Source organism: Oncorhynchus tshawytscha, linkage group LG08 (assembly GCF_018296145.1).
Source record: "Oncorhynchus tshawytscha isolate Ot180627B linkage group LG08, Otsh_v2.0, whole genome shotgun sequence".
Lineage (NCBI taxonomy): Eukaryota > Metazoa > Chordata > Actinopteri > Salmoniformes > Salmonidae > Oncorhynchus > Oncorhynchus tshawytscha.
Genome location: NC_056436.1, coordinates 33,471,639 through 33,499,604, shown reverse-complemented (window position 1 = coordinate 33,499,604; position 27,966 = coordinate 33,471,639). Strand labels below are relative to the sequence as shown.

The following is a 27,966-nucleotide window of genomic DNA, read 5'->3' as shown; positions in this document are numbered from 1 at the left end:
GTATGTGGGCCATTCAGAGGGTGAATGGGCAAAACAAAAGATTGAAGTGCCTTTGAACAGGGTATGGTAGGTTATGGTATGTGCCAGGCACACCGGTTGTAACAAGAACTGCAACACTGCTGGATTTTTCACGCTCAACCGTTTCCTGTGTGTATCAAGAATGGTCCACAACCTAAAGGACATCAAGCCAACTTGACACAACTGTGGGAAGCATTGGAGTCAACCAGGACCAGTGGTTGACTCCAATGTGGAACGCTTGACACCTTGTAGTCCATCCCCCGATGATTTGAGGCTGTTCTGAGGGCAAAGGGGTGTGTGTGTGTGTGTGTGGGGGGTAGGAAGGTGTTCCTAATGTTTGGTATACTCTGTGTATTTTGTACAATATACCTCCTCTCACAGAGTTATCTGCTGCACCAAGTATCTGTTGACCTGCTCCTTAACACGGATATTATGTTAGGGAGCCTTTTAGCAAACTCCAAATTATCCCGACACATTCCCTTTCTGCGTGAGGTGCAGGGCTGGCTGAAGCCATTACTGGTAATGAGTGTGGAGTCCTACTTTAGAAGGTTCAGGCATATAAAGTCACCTAAAAGCTGACTAATGGAATCCTACCGATGTACTGAACGCCAGGGGCTTTTACAATATTACAACATAACATGGCTTTGCAAATGCTCAATATTCTATAGACATGATACAGATTAACTTTCATGTACGATTCAGAAAGGCGAGCTCTCACAAGAGGTTATTTACAGAACTGGAAAACAGGCTGAGGGCCAGTGGAGATGCTGCATGGTTCAGGTGAATTTATTTCCAAGGCATTTTAACTAGTGTAATGAATAGTCACTGTCATTGACATGCACTGCTACTTGAAGGGTGAAAAGGAAAAAGCTGGATGGGAGGAGGGAGGTTGATGGGTTTAACAAACTGCATGTTTTTTTCCACAAAATTAATTATTATGTCTTTTGAGTACTGTATGTCTACTCGACACATAATTTGATCACAAAGCATTATACACAAATAGAACATGAAAACATGATTGTACTTCTTCTGAGCAATAAAAAATGAGTGAGTTTGAAATGTCATAGCAAATGAAAAGGCCCATGGGAAATGAAAAAGGAAAAAGAATACAGGTCTGATATACAGGTCTGATATAATCATTGTATATAAGTACAACTTGTTTCAAAAACATACATTGTGATCATTGTGGATCTGTTAACACGACGGTACATCTTGTCCTGGGCGATGGGCCACTTCAACAGGTCCGCAGGTCGTTTGGTAAAATCCAGAGTGGCCATTGTTCTTTGTCATTTCACAGGTGACTCACGTCACTACACTCAAGCATGCTAGATGCAGACCACTCGGAGATGCTAGCAGCATTCAAAATGCATGATTTCCAGCCTAGTGCAAACAAATCGCTTCAAAAGACCCGTTTAATCTATTTCAAGCTGTTATTATGAGTTGTAAGAGTCATTCAGATAAAGAGACTGAAGCAGGGTTAACATCGGTGCGTTTGAAAACTCTTCACATACTTTAACCATAGTAAGAGGTATCAGGTTTATCATTATACCTTTTTTTATGATACAGTATGCATACAGTTTACAACGTAGAGAGAGTTTAGTCGGGTAACAAATGGAAGAAAAATAAACAGTATGCAGATGTTCTCTAAAGCGCTTTCTCTCAGCAGCTTCTGTTAAGAATCCCTTTTCTCAGGTAGTCAGTGCTAAAAATCCTCAGAGTTGTCATTGTTCGTATTGTATTGAGGGCGCAGAGCTGCTTCTATCTCGGAGTTGCTGTCGTCTGACTCTCCCCAAAAAGCTACAAAATAAATAACAAACCCAACATTTGACGCCTGAAACTGAATCATGAAATTCATAAAAGCAGAGATGGGGGGGGTATTCAAATGCAAATAGGAACCGATAGTCATTGTGAAATGCATACTAATTACACATGTAACATGGCTATTACAGAGAGCAAGATCTTGAATAATTGTCCATGTGCCCTTTTCACACCCATTTGTGATCCATACTAAGATGGATGATTCTGACATTAGCATAACATAACATCTCACATGGTTCACAATATTGCTAACTTATTGCTAACAACTAGCTAGCCTGCTTGGAGATATGACAAAGATAGACAGCATTTTTTAGGCTTTGTAATGCATTCTAAAACTCACCTTTAGACTGTACAGCAGAGTAGGTTTTCATTTTTGTCGTTTCTCTCCTGAAAATACAAAGAAAACAGTCAATAGCCCTGTGTTTTGTTGATAGAGCATCATTTCAAGAAGCAATAGTTAATTGTGACAGTGGTCTTTCACATTGAGAGCACTTAAGATTTCAAATGTGTATGGCAGTTGTGTCCAATAAGGAAAACCTCACCAGTTGTGCCAAAAGACACACAAACCTTTTATAATCTCATACAAGAAACAATGGTTCAGAATTCACACAAGTCAAGCACATAACAGGTAAATAGCCTTAAAGGATAAAAAATTATATTGTTGCCACACAGTCAGTGAAATCCTAGAAAAACCATCAATAAAAGCTCAGTACATGTCCCATCAATCAAACGCACAACTCACACCAACAAATACCTTGTTTCTTGTACCAGTGCCCTTACCAAAATGTGTATCTAACACACACGTTACAAGGATGCCTATCCAAACATGGAGGAGCCAGACTTCCAAGCCTAAGCCCGTTTTAAAGGAAAGGAAAACCAAAGGAAACTTCCTTGACTCCTGTTCTAATCGTGCTGAAGGACTTCCACAAGCCCCCACTTTATTCAGAAGTGGTCCAAAGACAGGGTTGCTGGGTTCCCATAGCATCAGTGATGTCGCTATGTAAATGTAGGACCCCTGAAAAGGCTTTGATGTGCCTTGATGCATATGCAGTAGGCCGTTCCACTTTTAAAGGCCTCTTCAATTTACATCATCACAGGGCCTATTCACAACCACCACAATACATCCCAATCATCTTTCGGGTTATCGTATATCCATATGGCCAGTTGTTTATATTTTTATGTCCTACGGTGAAAGTCTTTTCTTTGAGATGTAACAAAAATAGGGCAGAGTTTGCTCTCTCTCTCTCTCTCTCACACACACACACACACACACACACACACACAGGTTGTGTTGATTCATCTGCATCCATGTGTCCCTCAATTGAAACGCATGACCCCTTTGATTGCCATCCTCACAATTACCCCCTTCTCCCCAAGCACAGCCTTGGCAGAGCCAAATGTGACTGCTGTACATCGAGTATATGAACTCAATTATGTTATAGGTATATATATATATATTTTTGAAATCCTCCCAACTCCCCATTTCTAACAGTGAGAAGATTGCTTTCCAATACAATGCATTCAATTATGTAGCCGGCATAACTATTACGGTGTGACCATCACATATCAATAAGCTTCCTGGCAGATATTTGGATGATGTCTACCTCTTGCCTCAAGGCAAGAGAAAAAGAGTATAACTCTGAAAACCTTTGGCACTCCGAGCAGGCAAAACAAAATAGAGCCAGTCAAAAAACCAAGGTCAAGAAAGTAGATGTGTGGGACGAGGCAAGGATGCAATCACAAATGATTAGCCTGTCTGCATCTTAAAAGGGCACCTTGCATACAGTATGTCCTTCTGAAACCCAGAGCAAGGCTTTTGTTGGGGGCCTTAAGCCTTTTAGATTACACCTTTCTTGTTCAAAAAGGTACAGATTCAGATATGATTCAATTAGATATTCTTTATGCAGGAAAATGGCAAAATGTAACATTCATTTATTCAGACTAGACAAATATACAGTGCCTTCAGAAAGTATTCACACCCCTTGACTTTTTCCACATTCTCTTTTTTACAGCCTGAATTTAAAATGGATTCAATTGAGATTTTTTGTCACTGGCCCACACACACACACAATACCCCATAATGTCAAAGTGGAATTGTATTTTTAGACATTTTTACAAAATTATTTTAAAATGAAAAGCTGAAATGTCCTGAGTCAATATGTATTCCTCCCCTTTGTTATGGCAAGCCTAAATAAGTTCAGGAGTACAAATTTGCTGAACAAGTCACATAATAAGTTGCATGGACTCACTCTGTGTCACGCCCTGACCTTAGAGATCCTTTTAATTCTCTATTTGGTTAGGTCAGGGGGTGACGAGGGTGGGCAATCTGTTTTCTATTGTTTCTACTGTTTTCTGTTTTCTTTGTTGGCCTGGTATGGTTCCCAATCAGAGGCAGCTGTCTATCGTTGTCTCTGATTGGGGATCATATTTAGGCAGCCTTTTTCCACCTGTTGTTTGTGGGATCTTGTTTTTGTGTAGCTGCCTGTGAGCAGCCCAGAACCACAAGTTTCGTTTTTGGTGAGTTTCATATTTATTAAACATGTGGAACTGCAAGTAAGCTGCGCCTTGGTCCATTCATTCAGACGAGCGTGACACTCTGTGTGCAGTAATAGTGTTTAACATGATTTGTGAATGACTACCTCATCTCTGTACCCCACGCACACGATTACAGTTGACGTCAGAAGTTTACATACACCTTAGCCAAATACAATTAAACTCTGTTTTTCACAATTCCTGACATTCAATCCTAGTAAAAATCCCATGTCATAGGTTAGTTAGGATCACCACTTGATTATACGTAAGAATGTGAAATGTCAGAATGGTAGAGAATTATTTATTTCAGCTTTTATTTCTTCCATCACATTTCCAGTGGGTCAGAAGTTTACATACACTCAATTAGTATTTGGTAGCATTGCCTTTAAAATTGTTTAACTTGGGTCAAACTTTTCAGGTAGCCTTCCACAAGCTTCCCACTAAGTTGGTTGCATTTTGGCCCATTCCTCTAGACAGAGCTGGTGTAACTGAGTCAGGTTTGTAGGCCTCCTTGCTCGCACACGCTTTTTCAGTTCTGCCCACAAATGTTCTATAGGATTGAGGTCAGGGCTTTGTGATGGCCACTTCAATACCTTGACTTTGTTGTCCTTAAGCCATTTTGCCACAACTTCAGAAGTATGCTTGGAGTCATTGTCCATTTGGAAGACCCATTTGCGACCAAGCTTTAACTTCCTGACTGATGACTTGATGTTGCTTCAATATATCCACATAATTTTCCTACCTCATGGTGCCATCTAATTTTGTGAAGTGCACTAGTCCCTCCTGTAGCAAAGCACCCCCACAACAGGATGCTGCCACCCTCGTGCTTCACGGTTGGGATGGTGTTGTTCGACTTGCAAGCCTCCCCCTTTTACCTCCAAACATAACGATGGTCATTATGGCCAAACAATTCTATTTTTGTTTCATCAGACCAGAGGACATTTCTCCAAAAAGTATGATCTTTGTCCCAATGTGCAGTTGCTAACCGTAGTCTGGCTTTTGTATGGCAGTTTTGGAGCAGTGGCTTCTTCCTTGCTGAGCGGCCTTTCAGGTTATGTTGATTATAGGACTGGTTTTACTGTGAATATAGATACTTTTGTACCTGTTTCCTCCAGCATATTCACAAGGTCCTTTGCTGTTGTTCTGGGATTGATTTGCACTTTTCACACCAAAGTACATTCACCTCTAGGAGACACAACGCGTCTCCTTCCTGAGCGGTATGATGGCTACGTGGTCCCATGGTATTTATACTTGCGTACTATTGTTTGTACAGATGAACGTGGTACCTTCAGGCATTTGGAAATTGCTCCCAAGGATGAACCAGACTTGTGGAGGTCTACAAATAATTTTTCTGAGGTCTTGGCTGATTTCTTTAGATTTTCCCATGATGTCAAGCAAAGAAGCACTGAGTTTGAAGGTAGGCCTTGAAATACATCCACAGGTACACCTCCAATTGACTCAAATTATGTCAATTAGCCTATCAGAAGCTTCTAAAGCCATGACATTTTCTGGAATTTTCCTGTTTTAAAGGCACAGTCAACTTAGTGTATGTAAACTTCTGACCCACTGGAATTGTGATACAGTGAAATAATGTCTTGTAAACAATTGTTGGAAAAAATGACTTGTGTTATGCACAAAGTAGATGTCCTAACTAACTTGCCAAAAATAGTTTGTTGACAAGAAATTTGTGGAGTGGTTGAAAAACAAGTTTTAATGACTCCAACTTAAGTGTATGTAAACCTCTGACTTCAACTGTATCTGTAAGGTCCCTAAAGTTAAGCAGTGAATTTCAAACACAGTTTCAACCACTTGACTAGGCAGGTTTACCAATGTCTCGCAAAGAAGGGCACCTATTGATGGATGGGTAAAAATAAAAAAGCTGACATTTTTATATCCCTTTGAGCATGGTGAAATCATTAAATACACTTTGGATCGTGTATCAATGCACCCAGTCACTACAAAGATACAGACGTCCTACCGGATTCAGTTGCCAGAGAGGAAGGAAACCGCTCAGATTTCACTGAGGCCAATGGTGACTTTAAAACAGTTAGAGTTTAATGGCTGTGATAAAGAGAACTGAGGATGGATCAACAACATTATATAGTTACTCCACAATACTAACCTTATGGACATAATGAAAAAGAAGCATTTACTGAAAAAATATTCCAAAACATGCATCTTATTTGCAACAAGGCACTAAAGTAATACTGCAAGAAATGTGACAAAGCAATTAACTTTGGGCAAATCCAATACAACACATTTCCGAGTACCACTCTCCATATTTTCAAGCTTAGTGGTGGCTGCATCATGTTATGGGTATGCTTGTAATCATTAAAGACTGGGGAGTTTTTCAGGATTAAAAAATATGCATAATGGAGCTAAGCACAGGCAAAATCCTAGAGGAAAACCTGGTTCAGTCTGCTTTCCACCAGACACTGGGAGATCAACTCACCTTTAAGCAGGACAATAATTAATACTTTCTGAAGGCACTGTAAGTCAACCATAACGAGTTGTACTTACCTACAAAATACAAAAATACTTCAGCTATAAAATGACTCACAGCCCTGATCCAATTTGTCAAAGTTACAGTGGAAGCTGTTTGCAACCTTGCAGTGGACATATTTAAATGAACACATTTTAGACTTTATTCCATGTTCAAAAGAACTTTGTAAGATTGTCTTCTTAGCAGCCATTATACCCAGCATAAAAATCTGTATTTTTTTATGTCATGTTCAAATCACCTTTAAGTAGGAGCAATTCTCACGAGAACGTCAACATCCACAAGTATAGATTAAGTGTCAGACACTCCTGTAACATTTTTTGCTTCTCATTGAGAGAATGTTTGATTTAGGGAATACCAGACAGATAAAACTGTAATTACACAAAACGCACACGCAAACAATCAATAGTTAAATGGTCAAGTCATAATTTTGGGAAGTGCAACCTTGTAGTTCTGACTACACAGTTTATCCATAAGAGCATTCATGAAGTCTTAGTGCAAGGTGAGCTTCAAATTAAATATTTTTAAAAACGGTCTGTACTTTTCAGAAAATTGGCACTTGAAGTGAAAGTGGAACAGCAAAGAGTGTCTTGTCGTGATGTGTTTAGTCCTATATTTTTATTTTAATCCCAGCCCCCGTCCCTGCAGGAGGCCTTTTGCTTTTTTGGTAGGCCATCATTGTAAATAAGAATTTGTTCTTTTAACTGACTTGCCTTGTTAACTAAAAGACGAAGTCTGGTTTGCTACTTCCCATTTAGCCTGCTGCTACACAAACATAACTTGTCAAACACAGTCCCTCTTATTTTGGATACGGACGTATTTTACAAAATTATACATCAGCTGTTACGGCATTGCATCCTAGGCTATGACATCTGAAAACACAGACATGATCAATATGTATGTATATATTCACATTCCTTTTTTAAATCTCAAGACATTTACAGCAACATGTTACTTCTTCTCCCTGCCACTGTAATGACGGTAATAAATACATGTTTCCGGGGAATAAATTGGACTATTCTCTTAACTTCCGCAGGCAGCATGGGAATGATCCGTCAGCTGCTCCACTTCAGACAGGGATCGGACTGATTTTCAAGACTGGGCCATTACCATAGAGAGCCCAGGATGCCAATGACCCCTTCAAATCTAATATTACATTTCCATAAACATTTATGCCAGTTCATATTGTGCTGAGTTTCCCTTAATTGAGGCAATGATCTGAATATGTAAGACAGACCGGGCTGGCCACTGTTTTGCACTCTGGTAGACAGAGGTGAATGTAATGTGAAAAATGCTGCAAATTATAGCTACCATTGAAATGCCTCCTTTTTGGAGAGTCTCCTTCCTGGTTTATGTGATTGTTACATATTACTGTATACCTTATGCTATATCTACAATAAGGTTTGTGAGCAGGACTGGCATCCTTCATTCACAACTTCATGATTTTTTCCCTAACATTTGATTATTGCCTATCATTAGGTTATAGGCCTCGTAGAATTAAGAATTGTATGATACATTTGGTACAAATGATACAAAGGAAATATCAATATAACCAATCATGTCATAGCCCTTATAAAAGAATTCCACAATTACAAATCCGTATTATCCCACTGCATGTGAAAAAGCAGACTTTGGGGAAAAATAATTAGACATACTTATTGCTAGTGTCCAAGTAAAGGAGACCTAGACCTATGACTGCCTCCTTCACTTCTCATATGCTATCTTTTTCAAACTGCACTATATAATGATTGTGAATGTTTTTGTAATGAGTTCATTGGAATGAAGGTAATTTGATGATGTTCTTCCATAATGGAAAAGCTATACAGGGTGGTGGATTCTGTCTGGAAAAATAATGCTTACCTTGCATTTCATATACTGTTAGCACAGCCTGTTAGAGAATGCTGCCTCTATTTACACTGTCTTTTTTAAGCTCCTAACACCCACACAGAAATGCTAATAGCACAGGCACTCTAGCACAGCGTTTGTCTAAAGGTAAAGGGAAAAAAAGAGGGAGACCCATCACCCCATCACTCCCATCAACTCCTACTCCCTTCCCAGCTATGACCCACAGCTAAATTGTTTAGATGTTGAATAAAGCAGAGGATTATAGTAGGATGGAGCACTCAGGGGATTCACCGATTTCCACTCTGTGCTCTCTAATGTATGAGTGCTCTCTGCTGGCCATAAAGGAAAACTGCAGCACTGGAAATAGTGCCACAGATTCACACTCGGGTACATTCATTGATAGTAGGTGGCTCCTTCATTGGAATCAGAGCTGCTTGACAGAACAGAACACGTTGACTGACAGAAATAAAATGTAATATTGTTATTCAATTCAATTCTAGACCATTGAAATGAGTTACAAATGATATACTGAACAAAAAAAATTAGAACGTGCAAAAAATGTTAAAGGTTTTACTAGAAATCGGTCAATTTTAATAAAATTTCAAATTGTATTAGAGTCACATGCGCCAAATACAACAGGTTACAAACACCTTACTTACGAGCCCCTAACCAACAATGCAGTTAAACTAAATAAAAAAGAAGAAAAAAGTAACATGTAATTAATGAGCTGTAGTAAAATAACAATAGCGAGACTGTATACAGGGGGGAACCAGTACAGAGTCAATGTGCGGGGGTACCGGTTAGTCGAGGTAATATGTACATGAAGGTAGAGTTATTAAAGTGACTATGCATAGATGATAACAAGAGAGTAGCAGCAGTGTGTGTGTGGGGGGGGGGCAATGCAAATAGTCTGGGTAGCCATTTGATTAGATGTTCAAGAGTCTCATGGCTTGGGGGAAGAAGCTGTTGAGAGGCCTCTTGGACCTAGACTTGGCGCTCCGGTACCGCTTGCCGTGTGGTAGCAGAGAGAACAGTCTATGACTTGGTTGGTTGGAGTCTTCGACAATTTTTAGGGCCTTCATCTGACACCGCCGATATAGCGGTCCTGGATGACAGGAAGCTTTGCCCCTTGATGTACTGGGCCGTACGCACTACCCTCTGTAGTGCCTTGCGGTCGGAGGCCGAGCAGTTGCCATACCAGGCAGTGATGCAACCAGTCAGGATGCTCTCGATGGTGCAGCTGTAGAAACCTTTTGCAGATCTGAGGACCCATGCCAAATCTTTTCAGTCTCCTGAGGGGGAATAGGTTTTGTCGTGGCCTCTTTACGACTACCTGGTGTGCTTGGACCACGTTAGTTTGTGGTGATGTGGACACCAAAGAAATTGAAGTTCTCAACCTGCTCCACTACAACCCTGTCGATGAGAATGTGAGCGTGCTTGGTCCTCTTTTTCCTGTAGTCCACAATCATGTCCTTTGTCTTGATCACGTTGAGAGAGAGGTTGTTGTCCTGGCACCACACGGTCAGGTCTCTGACCTCCTCCCTATAGGCTGTTTCGTCGTTGTCGGTGATCCGGCCTACTACGGTTGTGTCAATGGCAAACTTCATGGTGTTGTATCTGTGCCTGGCCGTGCAGTCATAAGTGAACAGGGAGTACAGGATGGGACTGAGCACTCACCCCTGAGGGGCCCCTGTGTTGAGGATCAGCGTGGCGGATGTGTTGTTACCTACCCTTACCACCCGGGGGCGGCCCGTCAGGAAGTCCAGGATCCAGTTGCAGAGGGAGGTGTGTAGTCCCAGGGTCCTTAGCTTATTGATGAGCTTTGGGGGCACTATGGTATTGAACGCTGAGCTGTAGTCAATGTATAGCATTGTCACATAGGTGTTCCTTTTGTCCATGTGGGAAAGGGCAGTGTGAAGTGCAATGTAGATGGCATCATCTGTGGATCTGTTGGGACTGTATGCAAATTGGAGTGGGTCTAGGGTTTCTGGGATGATGGTGTTGATGTGAGCCATGACCAGCCTTTCAAAGCACTTCATGGCTACAGACGTGAGTGCTACGGGTCGGTAGTCGTTTAGGCGGGTTACCTTAGTTCCTGTGCCCAAGGACACTATGGTGGTCTGCTTAAAACATGTCGGTATTAGACTCGGATAGGGAGAGGTTGAAATGTTGGTTGGTCAGCGCAAGCTCCAGTACACGTCCTGGTAATCGGCCTGGCCCTGCAGCCTTGTGAATGTTGACCTGTTTAAAAGGTCTTACTCACATTGTCAATGGAGCGCGTGATCACACAGTCTTTCGGAACAGCTGGTGCTCGCATGCATGTTTTAGTGTTATTTGCCTCGAAGCGAGCATAAAAGTAGTTTAGCTAGGCTGGTAGACTTGTGTCATTGAGCAGCTCTCGGCTGTGCTTCCCTTTGTAGTCTGTAATGGTTTGTAGGCCCTGCCACACCCGACATGCGTCAGAGCCGGTGTGGTACGATTCAATCTTAGTCCTGTATTGACACTTTGCCTGTTTTATGGTTCGTCGGAGGGCATAGCAGGATTTCTTAAGCTTCAGGTTAGAGTCCCGTTCCTTGAAAACGGCAGCTCTAGCCTTTAGCTCAGTGCGGATGTTGCCTGTAATTCATGGGTTCTGGTTGGGGAATGTACGCACGGTCACTGTTGGGATGAAGTCATCGATACACTTATTGATGAAGCCAATGACTGATGTGGTGTACTCCTCAATGCCATCGGAAGAATACCAGAACATATTCCAGTCTGTGCTAGCAAAACAGTCCTGAGCTTAGCATCTGCTTCATCTGACCACTTTTTTTATTGATCAAGTCACTGGTGCTTCCTGCTTTAATTTTTGCTTGTAAGCAGGAATCAGGAGAATATAATTATGGTCAGATTTGCCAAATGGAGGGTGAGGGAGAGCTTTCTATGCACTTTATGTGTGGAGTAAAGGTGGTCCAGAGTTGTTTTCCCTCTGGTTGCACAATTAACATGCTGACAGAAATTTGGTAAGACCGATTTAAGTTTCCCTGCATTAAAGTCCCCAGCCACTAGGAGTGCCGCCTCGGGGTGAGCGTTTTCTTGTTGCTTGTGGCGGAATACAGCTTATTCAATGCTGTCTTAGTGCCATCCTCTGATGGTGGTGGTATGTAAACAGCTACGGAAAATACAGAAACTCTCTAGGTAGATAGCTTATCATGAGATACTCTACCTCAGGTGATAAAAACCTTGAGACTTCCTTAGATATCGTGCACCAGCTGTTATTTACAAAAATACATAGTCCGCCACCCCTTATCTTACCAGACGCCGCCGTTCTATCCTGGCGATAGTGTATAACCAGCCAGCTGTATGTTGATAATGTCGTCGGTGAGCCATGGCTCCGTGAAGCATAAGATATTACAGTATTGAATATCCCGTTGGTAGTTCAATCTTCCGCATAGGTCATCGATTTTATTTTCCAAAGATTGCACCTTTGCTAGCAAAATGGAAGGCAGTGTTTTTTTTCTCCAATTGCCTTCGAATTCCTGCAGAATTCCCCCCTTTTCTCCGCCTTCTCTTCACACAAGTGACGGGGATCTGGGCATGTTCCCGGGAAAGCAGTATGTCATTCACCTCGGGCTCGTCGGACTAGTTAAAGTAACAAAAGGATTCTGCCAGTTTGTGGTGAGTTAATCACAGTCCTGATGTCCAGAAGTTATTTTCAGTCATAAGAGATGGTAGCAGCAACATTATGTACAAAATAAGTTAGAAAAGAAAAAGTTAAACAATGCAAAGGAGAAGAGAAAAAAAAACACAGAAAAATTTCAGCCTTCTTCTCCGGTTGCCCTTTGGCCCTAATCTATGGATTTCACATGACTGGGCAAGGGCACAGCCATGGGTGAGCCTGGGAGGGCATAGGCCCACCCACTTTGGAGCCAGGCCCAGGCAATCAAAATGAGTTTTTCCACACTAAAGGGCTTTATTACAGACAGCACTCCCTTCAGATGATCCCACAGGTGAAGAAATTCAATGTGGAGGTCCTGGGCTGGCATGGTTACACGTGGTCTGCAGTTGTGAGGCCAGTTGGACATTAAGCCAAATTCTCTAAAACAACGCTTATGGTAGAGATATGAACATCCAATTCTCTGGCAACAGCTCTGGTGGACATTCCTGCAGTCAGCACCCCAATTGCACGCTCTTTCAAAACTTGAGACATCTGTGGCATTGTGTTGTGACAAAACTGCACATTTAGAGTGGCCTTTTATTGTCCCCAACACATGTTGCACCTGTGTAATGATTAATCAGCTTCTTGATATGCCACACCTGTCAGGTGGATGGAATATCTTGGCAAATGAGAAATGCACAATAACAGGGATGTAAACAAATTTGTGCAAAACATTTGAGAGAAATGTTTTTTGTGCATATGGAACAATTCTGGGATATTTTATTTCAGCGCATGAAACATGGGACAAATAATTTACATGTAGCATTATATGTTTGTTCAGTATACAAATTGTTTTAACTACCTAAGTTAGACAACCTACTTATTGGAATGTGACACATTTTCTAATTCCATTTTCTACTTACTTTTATCATGAATAGAAATGAAAACACTTTACATTGTCTGATTAAAAGCCCAGTGCAGTCAAAAAGTTGATTTTCCTGTGTTGTATATACATTGAGTACACAAAATATTATGTTCTTTCCATGACATAGCTTAGACCGGGTTTCACCTTGTTAGTCTATGATCCCTTATTGATGAAACTCGTTAAATCCACTTCAAATCAGCGTAGATGAAGGAGAGCAGACAGGTTAAAGAAGGATTTTTAATCCTTGATACAATTAAGACATGGAGTGTGCATGTGCGCCATTCATAGTGCATTCGGAAAGTATTCAGACCCCTTGACTTTTTCCACATTTTGTTACGTTACAGCCTTATTCTAAAATCGGTTAAATAGTCCCCCCCCTTATCAATCTACACACAATACCCCATAATGACAAAGCAAAAACAGGTTTTTAGAAATGTTTAAAAATGTATTAAAAAAACTGAAATATCACATTTATATAAATATTCAGGCCCTTTACGCAGTACTTTGTTGAAGCACCTTTGGGAGCGATTGAAGCCTCGAGTCTTCTTGAGTATGACACTACAAGCTTGGCACACCTGTATTGGGAAATTTCTCCCAATCTTCTCTGCAGATCCTCTCAAGCTCTATCAGGTTGGATGGGGAGCGTCACTACACAGCTATTTTTAAGTCTCTCCAGAGATCAGATTCAAGTCCGGGCTCTGGCTGGGCCACTCAAGGACATTCAGAGACTTGACTCGAAGCCACTCCTGCGTTGTCTTGGCTGTGTGCTTAGGGTCATTGTCCTGTTGGAAGGTGAACCTACGCCCGAGGTCCTGAGCGCTGTGGAACAGGTTTTCATCAAGGATCTCTGTACTTTGCTCGGTTCATCTTTCCCTCTATCCTGACTAGTCTCCCAGTTCCTGCCAGTGAAAAATATCTCCACACCATTGATGCTGCCATCACCATGATTCACCGCAGGGATGGTGCCACGTTTCCTCCAGACGTGACGTTTGGCATTCAGGCCAACGAGTTCAATCTTGGTTTCATCAGACCAGAGAATCTTGCTTCTCATGGTCTGAGAATCTTTAAGCGCCTTTAGGCAAACTCCAAGCAGGCTGTCATGTGCCTTCCGTCTGGCCACTCTATCATAAAGGCCTGATTGATGGAGTGCTGCAGAGATTGTTGTCCTTTTGGAAAGTTCACTCATCTCCACAGAGGAAATCTGGAGCTTTGTCAGAGCAACCAGTGGGTATTTGTTCACCTCCCTGACCAAGGCCCTTCTCCCCCGATTGCTCAGTTTGGCCAGGCTGCCAGCTCTAGGAAGAGTCTTGGTGGTTCCAAACATCTTCCATTTAAGAATGATGGAGGCCACTGTGTTCTTGGGGACCTTCAATGCTTTAGAAATGTTTTGGTACTCTTCCCCAGATCTGTGCCGCGACACAATCCTGTCTCGGAGCGCTACGAACAATTCTGAGGACAAAAGGGTGGGGGCGGGAGGGGTTGTTTGAAAAGACCACCTGAAATTCAGCCTGTTTTTAAATTAGTCGATAGACAAATATGAGAGAGTGCTAAACCGCTCTGCCAATAATAGCTAATTTTCCATTTTCCACTCCCCACTCAAACCACTCTGACAGCCCTAGTAAAATTCTTGCTTGAGAAATTGCTAAGAAGCAATTTATTTTTATTTTTTTATAAACCATTTTTTATTTTAGACAATCACAGTATGGTACTTAATTGCTACCCGTAAAAACGTCTGCTTTAACCTATCAGACAGATGTATACACTATATGAATACTGTTAGATATGGTGTGATTGACTGTGGGAGGAGGAGAGGAACTCAATGCAGGAGAGTGACCTCGTCTGACAGTATCACCTCAATGCTGTCTGTGCCCGTTTCTCTTGCCCAGTTCCAAATCAACTCACAGTGGCTATATGGAGTTACACCCATATTGCTTACACAATTACAATGCTTTCAGATCTACAAATGAAGGGCCATCAAGTGTCTAGGGGTAGGAGCAAGCATTTGTTTTTAGACTGGGCATGTGTCTGCCTTTGTCGTGAATTCACAATGGGAAAAAAATTGTCACCATATTATTTCTCTGCCGAAAGTCTCTGAACACATTTCTGTCAGCTGCGCTCTAAATCAGGCTCTGTTAGTTTGTCTGCATGTTCGTTGGTCTCTCTACCTGGCACCTTCTGGTGCCTGATCTCGGTTTTTCCTCCCGCTCGCTCTCCCTTCCCCTCCCTCCCTGCCAGTGTTCTGTGAGAGATGTGCCACACACATCGCTTCTTCCTGCCTCTCCTCCAGAGGGCTAATTTCTGATTATGACACTTTGTGTCTGTCTGAGTGATTGGGGGGGGGGGGCGAATGCCTGAGCACATCCTGTTGTCCAAGGGAACGCTCCACACTAATTGTCAAGTCAAGGTTTTTGTCAAGCAGGAAGAAGGCATCACAACCACATCACTCACTGATTACTGGAGAGATCACCTATGTTTTCTTTTTCAGTGTGAGAATCTTTTCTTAGATCAAGGCCAGGCCCAAAAAAACAAGGAAAAAAAGCAAAGAAAATATAAAAACAAGAAAGGAAAAGGAACATCTGAAATGCCTACAGTAAAACAAAGAAAAACAGCATAATGAATCTTGCACAACAGGAAGCAGTGGCATGCACCCCCAGACAAAGGGAAACAAGTAGTCTTTACATGGAGTGCAGCTGCTTATTAAGTCTCACTCCTTGCATTATTCCTTTCATCCCCACTCAACCACAAAGTGATTTTGCTTTACCACTCACAATGGCAGCAAAAGATTTCTAATGGATGAATCCTTAATAAACTGTTGTTGCAGCTCAGTCTGCTTGGCCGTGACTTATAATACAATAAACAGCACATTCTATACTCTGAAAAACACTGTGGAGGAGAGAGAAAAATACTGAATATAAAAGACCTTGATTCTCTCCAATGCCATAATAGTGAAATGAGCACATATAAATGTGTTAAGAGTATTTCTTTGCATCTTGTATCGAATGCGCGTATTTAATCTGTAAAGCTTATTAAAGGCAGAGTCATTGCTATGCAAAGAGGCACCCAGCGCTTTTCTCTTGCTTTTCAGCGGAGTGTAGTGTGTGGCCAATAGGACTGCCCCCCCCCCCGCCTCTCATTCTGCATTCATAACATGCAACATTTGCACAATGCATCTCTCAAAGGCTCCTGAATAGAGGACCGTAATACTCATGTAAACAACTGCAAACCAATTACTTAATGAATCAGGCCCACACATAATGAGGAGCCATACAAAGGCCTATAAATGCATTTTTTTTGCACCAAAGCCTCTGCTTTAAACTACAATCCCTCAGCTGTAGTCTAGGCTTAACTGGGAAATCATAATTATTGTCTAAGACAACAGAGAGGAAGCCATTTTTTGAGTCCAGCCACAGAGTCGTTTGATGTCACTCATCAGCTCACTGACAAAATAAAGCAAATCATAAAAAATAAAAAAAAGGATGAAGTAGAGGGGAAGAGAGGAAAATACATAAGGACAGGGTGAGAGAGGAGTAGAGAAAGGGGGAAAGAGATGGGGAGAGAGACATTGAGATAGGGAAAGACGTGGCAGAGCATGCTGCAGTGTTATGCTTCTGTTCAAGTGCAGGGTTTCCAGACCACTTGTAGAAGCAATAAAGCGCAAGAAGTGACTGTGGTAAGTGGAATGCTTAAAACGGAAGCATCCGGGGGTGAGGAATCACAGAGGAGCAGGAAAGAGGTGCGATGGTGACCGCTCTTAGCTGTCGCTCTTACAACAGATCACTCCTCCCCTGACCAGAATAGGTGTCAAGCATGCAAAACTAGTCATTAGTCTCATTTCAATAATTTATGCACAGGACCAACACGGCCACAGTGGCCAATCAGAGTGGTGTGATTCTCTCCATTTCCTCGACATTTACATGTGTTTTATCGCCTTCCCATGCTCCTTAATGACAGTGGAGACAGAGCGATCAGAGGGTCTGGAGTCTGAAATTGGCTCATGTTTATTAAAGAGGTATAGTCATTGGGCTGGCACTGGCAGACAGTAGCGCCTCAATAGAACTGGGCCATTATGCCCTTCCCTCTGCTAATAGGTAGACTGAGAGACCCGCTGGCCTGGCCAGGGAGACGCACACTTTGGGCCCTTGTGTCAGCGTGGTGCCCAGTAATCACATGAAATCAGAGAAGATTATTCCTCATAACGTTTACCCAGCCATTACCTTCCCAAATGGGCTCCCGGTGAAGAGCTGCTCTGAGGACCTACAATTGCAGATTTTGATGAAGTCGTGTTGATATTCAAATGTGTGAAAAACATGCAGCTATTCAGACGTTCTTTTCCTACCACTCAACACTTTGATTTGAGCAGCCTAAATGCAATTCAGGATGTGGGGAAGCTCTGGAAATGAAGGGATGTGTCATCTTAAAACTCCTCCTTGTAAGTCTTCTTTTCAAAACAGTTGTTTCTGATTTTCTATTTGTTGAAACACAGTTTGTACACAGTGCAAACCATTTGGGGTCAGATTTGATTTTCCAAACATGTTTAGTTGGCAACGGTCTGGTTTTATAGCTAGGCTCCTAAAACACAAACCCAATAAATAGTGAGAGCAGGCTTTAGGCTTGATAACAGTCTGGCCTTTTGTTTTCATGCACAAGTTAATGGGTGGCGCCCCCTTGATCTAATGGAAATTAACAGGGAATTATGAGAGCTACATGCAGATGTACATCATTACCTTTGGTGTCTGGTGGCCTATTTCCATAAAGGGTGTAAAGAAGAACAATGTCCTTACCAAGGGTAAGGGTCTTGATGAGAGGAGCGCTCAACCCTCCCAGTATTCTCTTCATAGCCATCATTTATTCCTTAAAGAGCAAACAAGACAGATCAAACATTTTGACGTGCATCTAATCACACGATAATCTGTTGTGTATTGACATGTAGGTAAATAGACGGCGAGGAAAAGCACAGAAGACTGACAAAATAAAACCTGTACACAGGGTGGTATTCTTTATACAACACTTGTGCCAATTCTTTATAGAACATAGAACAGTGAGACATATGGTCAGTGTTGACTGATGATTAGGCCACGGTGGCTCGCTGGAGGGGTGGGGTGGTGCAGGCGCTGTCTCCCCTTACCTGACAGATCCTCCTCGTCTCCAGAGCTCTGCTGCCTCGCCTGCGTGGCAGACTGTTTAAGCAGCTGATATGCTTTTGTCTCTGTTCCAAAAACACAAAATGTCAGAGTTAAATATTGACTCAAGGCCCAGGTTTCCAACTTTCAGAGGCTGTGTGTTTGATGAGACAACACGCTCCGATGGCTGGCTCTTTGGGCCTTCTGATGAACAGTGGGTCAAAACACAGCGCAGGGCAGGCTAAGCTGTGTATTTAAGCAGTGTGCATACACACGCCAAGGGGAGTAACCGTTTCCACGACACCATAACCACCCTCCACCTTATCTCTGTATCAGGTTGGCAGGCACCCCAACTCGGAAGAGAGAGATTTTCTTTCAATAAAACACTAACTACTTCCATATACAGTGGATTAGGTCTGATATTTGAGAACTACACAGGCTTTACAATCTATAGAGCAGCTAGCTGTATGTCATAAATGGCCAATTGTCTCAAGTTGATGACACTAACACACTACGGAAAATCGAAACATAAAAGCGTTATATCTGGTCGTTTTAATCCAAGTTCAGGCCAGGGGTCGAGTTTACGCATCCAAGCGTGCTATCCATAGGTAAGAATCCTTTGAACTCTGTGGGCCACAAATGTATGTTTGGCCTTCCAGAAATGATGAAACAATGGAACATTTGTATGCCAAATATATCTAAGTATCTGTCCATTGTAGTTGTCTTGTCTGTCAAATCGTTTGCTCGGACTAACAAGTGCATGTCACTTTGAGCATTTACAGCCACACATTATTAACTCATTACCTTTGGTTGCCCAGCAGTGGCTCCAGCCATGAAACTGGACTGGAAATGTTTCTTTTCAAAACAATATTTTTATTTTAATTAGTTGAGAGTTGAAACTGGACTAGTTCTGTGGTCCTGCGTCCTTGGGGGTGTTCCACACATGAAACGCCCAGTAGGAAATCCCATAGCCTAGTGTAATAAGAAATCATTTTGAATTTCTGAGATTCTGGCTGTGGACTAGTACACAGGCCGCTTTCAGATCCTGTCTTTTCAAGTCTGCTGCTGCACAGCATTGTTTATAAGATAATGAGAACCAATGACAGATCTTTGGCTACACCCCGGTGTCCTGACAATTAAACAGCTGCATTATGCGGGGCGCGAATTATCAATTTGGCCTCGCCTCTGCTCTGGCCGGCTGAAAACACGCACTGTTTCTCCAATATAATTAGAGGAACTGCACAGCTCTTCAGGTGGGACTTTGACCCCAGATTCACCTTGATCATCCTACCACAGCCATCCATTTAAAAAGAGCCCATTATCGGCTGCTGTGGGAGGAAAACAAACGGCACACAAGAACTCTGAATGCAGGGCTCGGTACTGCCTTTTTACCTTTAATAGGAATACTTTCCACGGGGCTCTCGTCTTGGCTGTCCTCTTCACCACTTTGTAGTCCTGTAAAAGAAAGGGAGGCCCACACAGAGCTCAGAGACAGGGGGAGGCTAGGCTGGGACTCTGGGTTTCCCTTTGTCTGAATAGAAGGCCCTATGAAGACTGAGGCTGCCAGGGATTCAGAAAGAGGCCTATGGTGAAAGTGTTGCGATTCTTTGTCATATGGGGGAAGTTTCCTTTCAGTGCAGCGATTGCTCATACTTAACAGAAATGGCACCATTCTACAAACGCTCACATCCCAACCTCTCTGTCTCACTGGGCAATTACCGACTTTCCTCAGTTTGAAATGTTGTGTAAACTTAAGTTGCAGTATGTGCAAATTACTTCTGATTATAATTTTTTCAGTCTAAAAACATTCGCATCATTGGACAGGGTCATAATCACAACTTCCCTCGTTAGTTTTAGTCTTGAGGCTGGCTATACAGTTTCATTATCATAACCGAGTGATGCATCACTACAAAAGAGTAGCACCTTAGCTAACAACTGCCCATACCGAAATGGTGAAAGAGAGGGATAATGACCTTGCATCCCTGAGGCGCCGTGCTCCTGAGAAGGTCTGGCTGGTTGGACCTCCGCAACGCTGTCATTGAGGAACGAGGGAAGGCCACAAGATGAAGACTCACTCTCCACCGAGGGGCACTCCTCACTGGACCGGGACAGAAGTGTCCTCAGCAGCACTTTGGCCTGCAACCATGGCAAATTAAAACCACATTATAACTGCTCCCACATTGTGAAGGGAGTGTCAAATTGAACTCCTAACGACTAAACAAGTAATCTACCCAGGCCTGGCTGTGGTACAGAGTACTGCACACATCCTGACTGTGACAAAGAAAATAACTAGAAATTCTCTCTGGTTTAAGCAAAAGAGATTATCCTCCCTCTCTCTTTCTACTCTCCCTCCCTCACACACACTCCTCTCATCCATGAGATTAGACAAGTGCCTAAAGAACGCAATCATCCTCGCGTTAACGTGAAATGCGTTAAGTTATCTCCACTTGGCGGAGAGGATTGAGACAAACTGCTCTCTTCCTTCCTCTCAACTTATCTCCCGGGAGACGAGGACACACACAATTAAGAAGAGCTGCTCTATGTGAGGAGGAGGAGGGAGATGGACACCGTGATTTCATTCACCGTATCAAACCAGCCATCATCATCATCATCTGAGCGATAGGCCCTCTCTTGTCTTCAAAGCCTGCCTCTCGGCTCAGACGGCCCTTCACAACTTTTAATGAGCGTTAATATGAAGGGGAAGATCAGGACGATTTAGAAACAGACAAACCTGTACAATATTAGTTGTGATCGGCAGGTCATCGGGAGACTGATAGCGTGTACAGGCTTTCATATCCTGAGAGGAGAACAAACACCCAATCTGATCTTTTCTTCCTACTCAACACTCACAATCCAAAATGTCCTGATCCCTCCTCGTGATATTTCTCTTTTTAAATATATTCCAAATGCACCACGTAGTGGAGAGAGCTCTCAGAAACCACTGCAATTGAAATATCAATGAATGCAACGGTTGGCCCTTCAATATTCAAAGGGTCTCTGAGTGTGCATGCGAGATGCATGCTCCCGTTGGTCACAGAGTGGTGAAGGCTGTGTGGCAAGATGTGAATGGAAATTCTGTTTGGGCTCGTGTGTGAGAATGAAGGAGAATAAGCTGTTGTGTGGGTTTGTGAGAGGGGGCAAGAGAGAGAGAGAGAGAGGGGGGCGAGAGAGAGAGCGAGAGAGAGGGGGCGAGAGAGAGAGAGCGAGAGAGAGAGCGAGAGAGAGAGAGAGGGGGGGCGAGAGAGGGGCGAGAGAGGGAGAGGGGGCGAGAGAGAGAGAGAGGGGACGAGAGAGAGATAATGGGCGAGAGAGATAATGAGAGGGGGGAGGGGGAGAGAGAAATAGAGGGGATGAGAGAGAATGAGAGAGAGAGAGAGAGAGAGAGGTTTACACTCAGGCTCTTCTAGATGCGCTTGGACATGGTGATCAGGATTGCGGCACCTCTCTTCTCTTTGTCAGTTCATATTTTTAAGAGCCTCTACAGCCTCGCAAGAACCAGAGCTAAAATGCTAGCAGCCTTTTCAGGAGATTGGACACAAATAAGATTTATTTTTTGAAACGGATTTATATTGAAAGAAAGAAATATTCCCTACTCAATCAGATGTTAAGAGATTCATCTGTACAGACCTATTCATTGATTTGTGATACAGTTACAGTTGAAGTCAGAAGTTTACATACAGTGGGGCAAAAAAGTATTTAGTCAGCCACCAATTGTGCAAGTTCTCCCACTTAAAAAGATGAGAGGCCTGTAATTTTCATTAAAAGGTACACTTCAACTATGACAGACAAAATAGGAATTTATTTTCCCAGAAAATCACAGTAGGATTTTTAATGAATTTTTTGCAAATTATGGTGGAAAATAAGTATTGCCTTTAAACAACTTGGAAAATTCCAGAAAATGATGTCATGGCTTTAGAAGCTTCTGATAGGCTAATTGACATCATTTGAGTCAATTGGAGGTGTACCTGTGGATGTATTTCAAGGCCGACCTTCAAACTCAGTGCCTCTTTGCTTGACCTCATGGGAAATCAAAAATAAATCAGCCAAGACCTCAGAAAATGAATTGTAGACCTCCACAAGTCTGGTTCATCCTTGGGAGCAATTTCCAAACGCCTGAAGGTATCACGTTCATCTGTACAAACAAAAGTATACAAGTATAAACACCATGGGACCACGCAGCCGTCATACCACTCAGGAAGGAGACGCGTTCTGTCTCCTAGAGATCAACGTACTTTGGTACGAAAAGTGCAACTCAATCCCAGAACAACAGCAAAGGACCTTGTGAAGATGCTGGAGGAAACAGATACAAAAGTATCTATATCCACAGTAAAATCAGTCCTATAATCAACATAACCTGAAAGGCCTCTCAGCAAGGAAGAAGCCACTCCTCCAAAACCGCCATACAAGTCAGACTACGGTTAGCAACTGCACATTGGGACAAAGATCGTACTTTTTGGAGAAATGTCCTCTGGTCTGATGAAACAAAAATAGTTGTTTGGCCATAATGACCATCGTTATGTTTGGAGGAAAAAGGGGGAGGCTTGTAAGCCGAAGAACACCACCCCAACCGTGAAGCACGGGGTTGGCATCATCCTGTTGTGGGGTTGCTTTGCTGTAGGAGGGACTGCTGCGCTTCACAAAAGAGATGGCATCATGAAGTAGGAAAATTATGTGGATATATTGAAGCAACATCTTAACATCTTCTCAAGGGTAGGGGGCAGCATTTGGAATTTTGGATGAAAAGCATGCCCAAATTAAACTGCCTTCTACTCAGGCCCAGAAGATAGGATATGCATATAATTAGTAGATTTGGATAGAAAACACTAAAGTTTCCAAAACTGTTCAAATAATGTCTGTGAGTATAACAGAACTGATTTGGCAGGCGAAAACCTGAGAAAAATCCATTCAGGAAGTAGGAATTTGTTTGATGCCATTACAGTGTCCATTGACTTAGGACTCAAATTGCAGTTCCTATGCCTTCCACTAGATGTCAACAGTCTTTAGAAATTGTTTCAGGCTTGTATTCTGAAAAATTAGGGAGTAAGAGCAGTCTGAATGAGTGGACCCTGCCATGTCACAGAACTTTTTCATGCGCGTGACCAGAGAGAGTACCTTTCTTGTTCACCTTATATATTGACGAAGTTATTGTCCGGTTGAAATATTATTGATTATTTAGGCTAAAAACAACCTGAGGATTGAATATAAACATCGTTTGACATGTTTCTATGAACTTTACAGATACAATTTTGCATTTTCTTGTCTGCCTGTTGTGACTGCGTTTGAGCCTGTGGATTACTGAAGAAAACACAAAGAAAACGGAGGTTTTCGGATATAAAGAGACTTTATCGAACAAAAGGAACAATAAATGAATGTCTTCTGAGTGCAAACATATGAAGATCAAAAGTAAGTGATTCATTTTCTCTCTATTTCTGACTTGTGTAACGCTTCTACTTGGCTGGCTACTGTTTAATGATTTGTCTGCTGGGCTATGTTCTCAAATAATTGGAAGGTATGCTTTCGCCGTAAAGCATTTTTGAAATCTTACTGGTTGGAGTCACAAGAAGTTCATCTTTAAACCAATGTAAAATACAATGTAAAATAGTTGTATCTTTTCTGAATTTTTATAATGAGTATTTCTGTATTTGAATTTGGCGCTCTGCAATCTCACTGGATGTTGGCCTGGTGGGACGCTAGCGTCCCACATACTCTAGAGAAGACATCAGTCAGGATGTTAAAGCTTGGTTGCAAATGGGCCTTCCAAATGGACAATGACCCCAAGCATACTTCCAAAGTTGTGGCAGAATGACTTAAGGACAACAAAGTCAAGGTATTGGAGTAGAGGTCGACCAATTTTATGATTTTTCAATGCCGATACCGATTATTGGAGGACCAAAAAAGCCAATACCGATTAATTGGCCAATTTTTATTTAATTATTTGTAATAATGACAATTACAACAATACTGCATGAAAACTTATTTTAACTTAATATGATACATCAATAAAATCAATTTAGCCTCAAATAAATAATGAAACATGTTCAATTTGGTTTAAATAATGCAAAAACAAAAGTGTTGAAGAAAGTGAAAGTGCAATATGTGCCATGTAAGAAAGCTAACGTTTAAGTTCCTTGCACAGAACATATGAAAGCTGGTGGTTCCTTTTAACATGAGTATTCAATATTCCCAGGTAAGAAGTTTTAAGTTGTAGTTATTATAGGACTATTTCTCTCTACCATTTGTATTTCATATACCTTTGACTATTGGATGTTCTTATAGGCACGTTAGTATTGCCAGTGTAACAGTATAGCTTCCGTCCCTCTCCTCGCCCGTACCTGGCCTTGAACCAGGAACACATCGACAACAGCCACCCTCAAAGCAGCGTTACCCATGCAGAGCAAGGGGAATAACTACTCCAACTCTCAGAGCGAGTGACTTTTGAAACGCTATTAGCGAGCACCCTGCTAACTAGCTAGCCATTTCACATCGGTTACACCAGCCTAATCTCGGGAGTTGATGGGCTTGAAGTCTTAAATAGCGCAATGCTTGAAGCACAGCAAAGAGCTGGCAAAACGCACAAAAGTGCTGTTTGAATGAATGCTTAACAGCCTGCTGGTGCCTACCATCGCTCAGTCAGACTGTATTATCAAATCATAGACTTAATTAATACATAATAACACACAGAAATACGAGCCTTAGGTCATTAATATGGTCGAACCCGGAGACTATCATCTAAAAAACAAGACGTTTATTCTTTCAGTGAAATACAGAACCGTTCTGTATTCTAACGGGTGGCATCCATAAGTCTAAATATTGCTGTTACATTGCGCAACCTTCAATGTTATGTCATAATTACGTAGAATTCTGGCAAATTAGGCGGCCCAAACTGTTGCATATAACCTGACTCTGCGTGCAATGAACGCAAGAGAATTGACAATTTCACCAGGTTAATATTGCCTGCTAACCTGGATTTCTTTTAGCTAAATATGCAGGTTTAAAAATATATACTTCTGTGTATTGATTTTAAGAAAGGCATTGATGTTTATTGTTAAGTACACATTGGAGCAAGGACAGTCCTTTTTCGCGAATACGCACCGCATCGATTATATGCGACGCAGGACACGCTAGATAAACTAGTAATATCATCAACCATGTGTAGTTAACTAGTGATTATGATTTTTATAAGATACGTTTAATGCTAGCTAGCAACTTACCTTGGCTTACTGCATTCGCGTAACAGGCAGGCTCCTCGTGGAGTGCAATGAGAAGCAGGTGGTTAGAGCGTTGGACTAGTTAACAATAAGGTTGCAAGATTGAATGCCCGAGCTGACAAGGTATTAGTATCGGCCAAATCGATGTCCAAAAATACAGATTTCCGATTGTTATGAAAACCTGAAATCGGCCTTAATTAAATCGGCCATTCCGATTAATCGGTCGACGTCTATATTGGAGTGGCCATCACAAAGCCCTGACCTCAATCCTATAGAAAATGTGTGGGCAGAACTGAAAAAGCGTGTGCGAGCAAGGAGGCCTACAAACCTGACTCAGTTACACCAGTTCTGTCAGGAGGAATGAGCCAAAATTCACCCAACTTATTATGGGAAGCTTGTGGAAGGCTACTCAAAATGTTTGACCCACGTTAAACAATTTAAAGGCAATGCTACCAAATACTAATTGAGTGTATGTAAACTTCTGACCCACTGGGAATGTGATGAAAGAAATAAAACATTCGCTCTACTAATATTCTGACATTTCACATTCTTAAAATAAAGTGGTGAGCCAAAATTCACTCTACTAAGACAGGGAATTCTTACGAGGATTAAATGTCAGAAATTGTGAAAAACTGAGTTTAAATGTATTTGACTAAGGTGTATGTAAACTTTCCGACTTCAACTGTACGTGTCAAATTAACAATGACAACCCTGAGCACACAAACAAAGAGCACACAAACAAAGAAAGCAACAGAGGATTCAGGAAGGAAGATGAGTAGCAATGATGGTACCTTACTCTTATGTCAATCTTTCATCCTCTGTGGGCCTGGTGAATAGTCTGTCATTTCATGGCCGGTTTAATTGGGCATGCTCTGCTGCAAGGTCAATGAGTAGGGAATTTCAAAGACTCCCGCCTCTGTTGTGAAGAAGGTCTAATGGCTGCCTCATTCACGTGGGCCTGGGCCACAGCAATACTTCAGCTAATAACAAATTAAAGGCCTGTGTTTTTTAGGACAATAAGCCACAGGATGAAAGGAGTCTGGGCAGAGCCTGTTATTTGCGATTAGCACATGGGTCAGAGTTTCCTTTGGCCAAGGTCACCCTGTGTAGCAATCTGACGAACGGGAAGCACTACATTTCACACACATACAAAGTGTGAGTCTGTCTGTACAGATGTTTTTTCCGGGTCTCCTGAGTGGCGCAGCAGTCGAAGGCACTCTGCATCGCAGTGCTAGAGGCAGAACTACAGACCCGGGTCACAACCGGACGTGATCGGGTGTCCCATTGGGCGGCGCAGAATTGGCCCAGCGTTGTCCAGGTTAGGGGAGGGTTTGGCTGGGGCCTTTACTTGGCTCATCGCGCTCTAGCAACTCCTTGTGGCGGGCCTGGAGCCTGCAGACTGACCTCGATCGTCAGGCGAATGGTGTTTCCTCCGACACATTGGTGCAGCTGGCTTCAAAGTGAAGCGGGCGGGTGTTAAGAAGCGCGGTTTGGCGGGTCATGTTTCAGAGAACGCATGACTCAACCTTCGCTTCCCGAGCCCTTTGGAGTTTGCAGTGATGAGACAAGATCGAAAATAGAAAAAAATCTAAATAATAATAAGAAATAAGTATATCCTTGTAATGCATGACATGTTCTTCCTGTGCATGACAGAGTATGTACTGTAAGAAAAGGTACTGTACCCTGAAGTGTATTGTGAGATGCATACCTTGGCACTATAGGAGGCGTTGTATGGCAGCAGCAGTGGAGTGAACAGCTGGACGAGGCGCTCGGGGGTGAGGACATGGTAGTCCTTCAGCAGAAGGGCGTGCTTGAACCAGCGATCCCACAGAGGAGCAGCATCAGGGGGGAGACGGGAGCTGCAGCATGGAGGACACGCTGTACCGTGAGCGAGGATCACAGGCTTGTATCTTACCACAGTAAGATACAACATAAACATACTTTATTACAGTGAGAGAATGCATTTATACATATACTGTCCATCTATATAGTGTAAACACTCCAAATATAAACAATTATGGAGTTGGGTCATTCATGCATGTAATGGTGAGAAAGAAAAACTCAATGGAAAGAAACACACAAGGTGTGCCTAAAGAAAAAGGTAGTGTAGTTTGACATCTTGATATATTGACCAAAGTTGGCTTATTTTATATTTGTAGTGTAAACACTCCAAATATAAACAATTATGGAGTTGGGTCATTCATGCATGTAATGGTGAGAAAGAAAAACTCAATGGAAAGAAACACACAAGGTGTGCCTAAAGAAAAAGGTAGTGTAGTTTGACATCTTGATATATTGACCAAAGTTGGCTTATTTTATATTTGTGAATTGAAGTTAACCTAATGACACATAAGTTGGCTACA

General features: G+C 42.2%; 1 protein-coding gene across 4 annotated transcripts in view; it reads right to left on the bottom strand.

The window, feature by feature from the left end:
* Window positions 1-788: 788 nt before the first annotated feature.
* Window positions 789-27,966, bottom strand: part of kiz (kizuna centrosomal protein) — a 39,680-nt gene continuing 12,502 nt past the window's right edge. For 2 of the 4 annotated variants that reach the window (XM_042325440.1, XM_042325442.1), the window contains exons 9-15: window positions 27,312-27,513; window positions 20,369-20,531; window positions 19,788-19,850; window positions 18,401-18,481; window positions 18,057-18,126; window positions 2,177-2,223; window positions 789-1,815 (exon numbers count right to left, since the gene is read on the bottom strand). In XM_042325440.1, the coding sequence (XP_042181374.1) occupies window positions 1,721-1,815; window positions 2,177-2,223; window positions 18,057-18,126; window positions 18,401-18,481; window positions 19,788-19,850; window positions 20,369-20,531; window positions 27,312-27,513 (721 nt within the window). In that variant the 3' untranslated portion in view covers window positions 789-1,720. Of the gene's footprint in view, window positions 1,816-2,176; window positions 2,224-14,715; window positions 17,530-18,056; window positions 18,127-18,400; window positions 18,482-19,787; window positions 19,851-20,368; window positions 20,532-27,311; window positions 27,514-27,966 lie in introns of those variants that run through there. The other 2 variants (XM_024429920.2, XM_042325441.1) reach the window with 2 other exon arrangements.